General features: G+C 49.6%; 1 protein-coding gene across 1 annotated transcript; it reads right to left on the bottom strand.

Moving 5' to 3' along the window:
• Positions 1-923: 923 nt before the first annotated feature.
• On the bottom strand, positions 924-1,433 carry LOC121835899. Its single transcript, XM_042290443.1, has one exon. The coding sequence runs from the start codon at positions 1,431-1,433 to the stop codon at positions 924-926; it is 510 nt and encodes a 169-aa protein (XP_042146377.1).
• Between the last annotated feature and the right edge of the window lie 258 nt (positions 1,434-1,691).

Raw genomic sequence — 1,691 nt, forward strand, 5'->3', positions numbered from 1 at the left:
CTTCGGCATGCCGCCAACACTACGTCTTCTTTCTTGAATGAAAACGACCCTTAAAGTGTAATTGTATGCATATATGTTTAGAATGCAAAAGGGCAAAATGGCGCCTGACACCTCTGCTGTAATGGGCAAATTAGCGAATGCAGTACAACTGCAATTTTTTTTTTTTTTTGTAGTGTGAATCTTTGTACACAGTGGGATACATACAGCTGATTTCAAAGACCTCGAGAAGCCATGAACAAGGCTATTACGTAATGAAAGGAAGAATCACGACAACAACATGACACTCGAGGTTAGGCGTGTATGAAGTCGGGAATCCGATTTTGCAGTATGTGAATGGTCCTTAAAAGGGCCGATCTGTGTTCTGGGGTATGACAAACAGAGTCCAAAGTTATAGCCACTTTCAGAAGAGAACATGTCCTAGGGGGACATTAGTTCACGGTCAATTCCATTCTAAAGGCTGAACACCGGAGATCTCTTCACCCTCATCCTCGTCGTCAGTTTCGTCGTCGTCTCCACTCTCCTCCTCCGTGTCGCTTGCATCGAGGGATATGATGACTGGCTCGAGGTTCGACTCTGGGACATCACATTCTCGAAACTTCGCCTCCATTTTTTTTCACGTGCTGTACACAGTCATGCCAATGGACAGCTGTTACGTTGTCCACTGCTTCCCTCAAGAGCCACTCGGCGTCATTGGGCTTGAATGTGATGTTCTTGGAGGCGAACTCCTGCTTGACCCGTGCCCATATCAACTCTATGGGATTTAGTTCGCAATGGTACGGTGGGAGCCTCAACACTGTGTGTCCGGCGTCCGTAGCCATGACGTCAACTTTGTACTATGTGTAGCGATCCTTCACCGTTGCCACGACGCTCAGAAGGTCTTTTTTCTTCATAGTGGCAGTCCAGTCTAGGTTCTTGGAAGAGAGTCACTGCTGGATCTCGCCCTTCTTTGTAGCAGTTGTGGGAACAGCTTCAGCCTTTCTGCTGTGGTATGGCGCGTTGTCTATAACGATTACGCTGTTAGGCTCGATGTGGTCCAGCAGATGAAGAAACCATGCTTCAAACCTGTTCGAGTCCATTTCATCGTGGTAGTCCCCCTTCTTCTTCCCACGGAACACGTTCAGGCAGCCGGACACGAAGCCAGTGTCACTACCTGCGTGGGTGACAATCACTCTTTCACCTTTTCCAAAAGGAACCTTTAGCCCGGTCGTCAGTCCAGACATGAAGGCTTGCCTTGCTGACTTTATGGCGCTGTCGGTCCACACCTTGTCAACTGTGAGGCCGGCGTTCACCCAAGTCTCGTCCTGGAAGTAGATCTTGCGGTTCTGGGTTCTGTGCTTTCTGATTGCCCTCAAATACCGCCGCCTCCACTCGACGATGTCCTCTCTCTCAATCAGGAAGGAGTTGCGATTCCGTTTCTGTTTCTCGAAACCCATGTCCTTCAGCAGGCGATACAGGGTAGACCCGGAACAGGACGGCAGCACGTCGTCTTCTTGGAGACGAGCGGCGATTTTCTTCAACGTTGGGATCTTTCCCCGACGGAAAAAATTGTGCAGGCAGCTTCTCACGGCCGTCAAAGTGCACGCGTCATGATTTGAAATCCTCTTCCTTTTCTCGGCGAATTTCGGGCGCTCCTTTGAAGGAGATTTCACAGCTCCGTTGGCACGTTTGAAGCCACGCTTGATCTCGTAGAC

Source organism: Ixodes scapularis, unplaced genomic scaffold, assembly GCF_016920785.2.
Source record: "Ixodes scapularis isolate PalLabHiFi unplaced genomic scaffold, ASM1692078v2 PGA_scaffold1__304_contigs__length_218370807, whole genome shotgun sequence".
Taxonomy (NCBI): Eukaryota; Metazoa; Arthropoda; class Arachnida; order Ixodida; family Ixodidae; genus Ixodes; species Ixodes scapularis.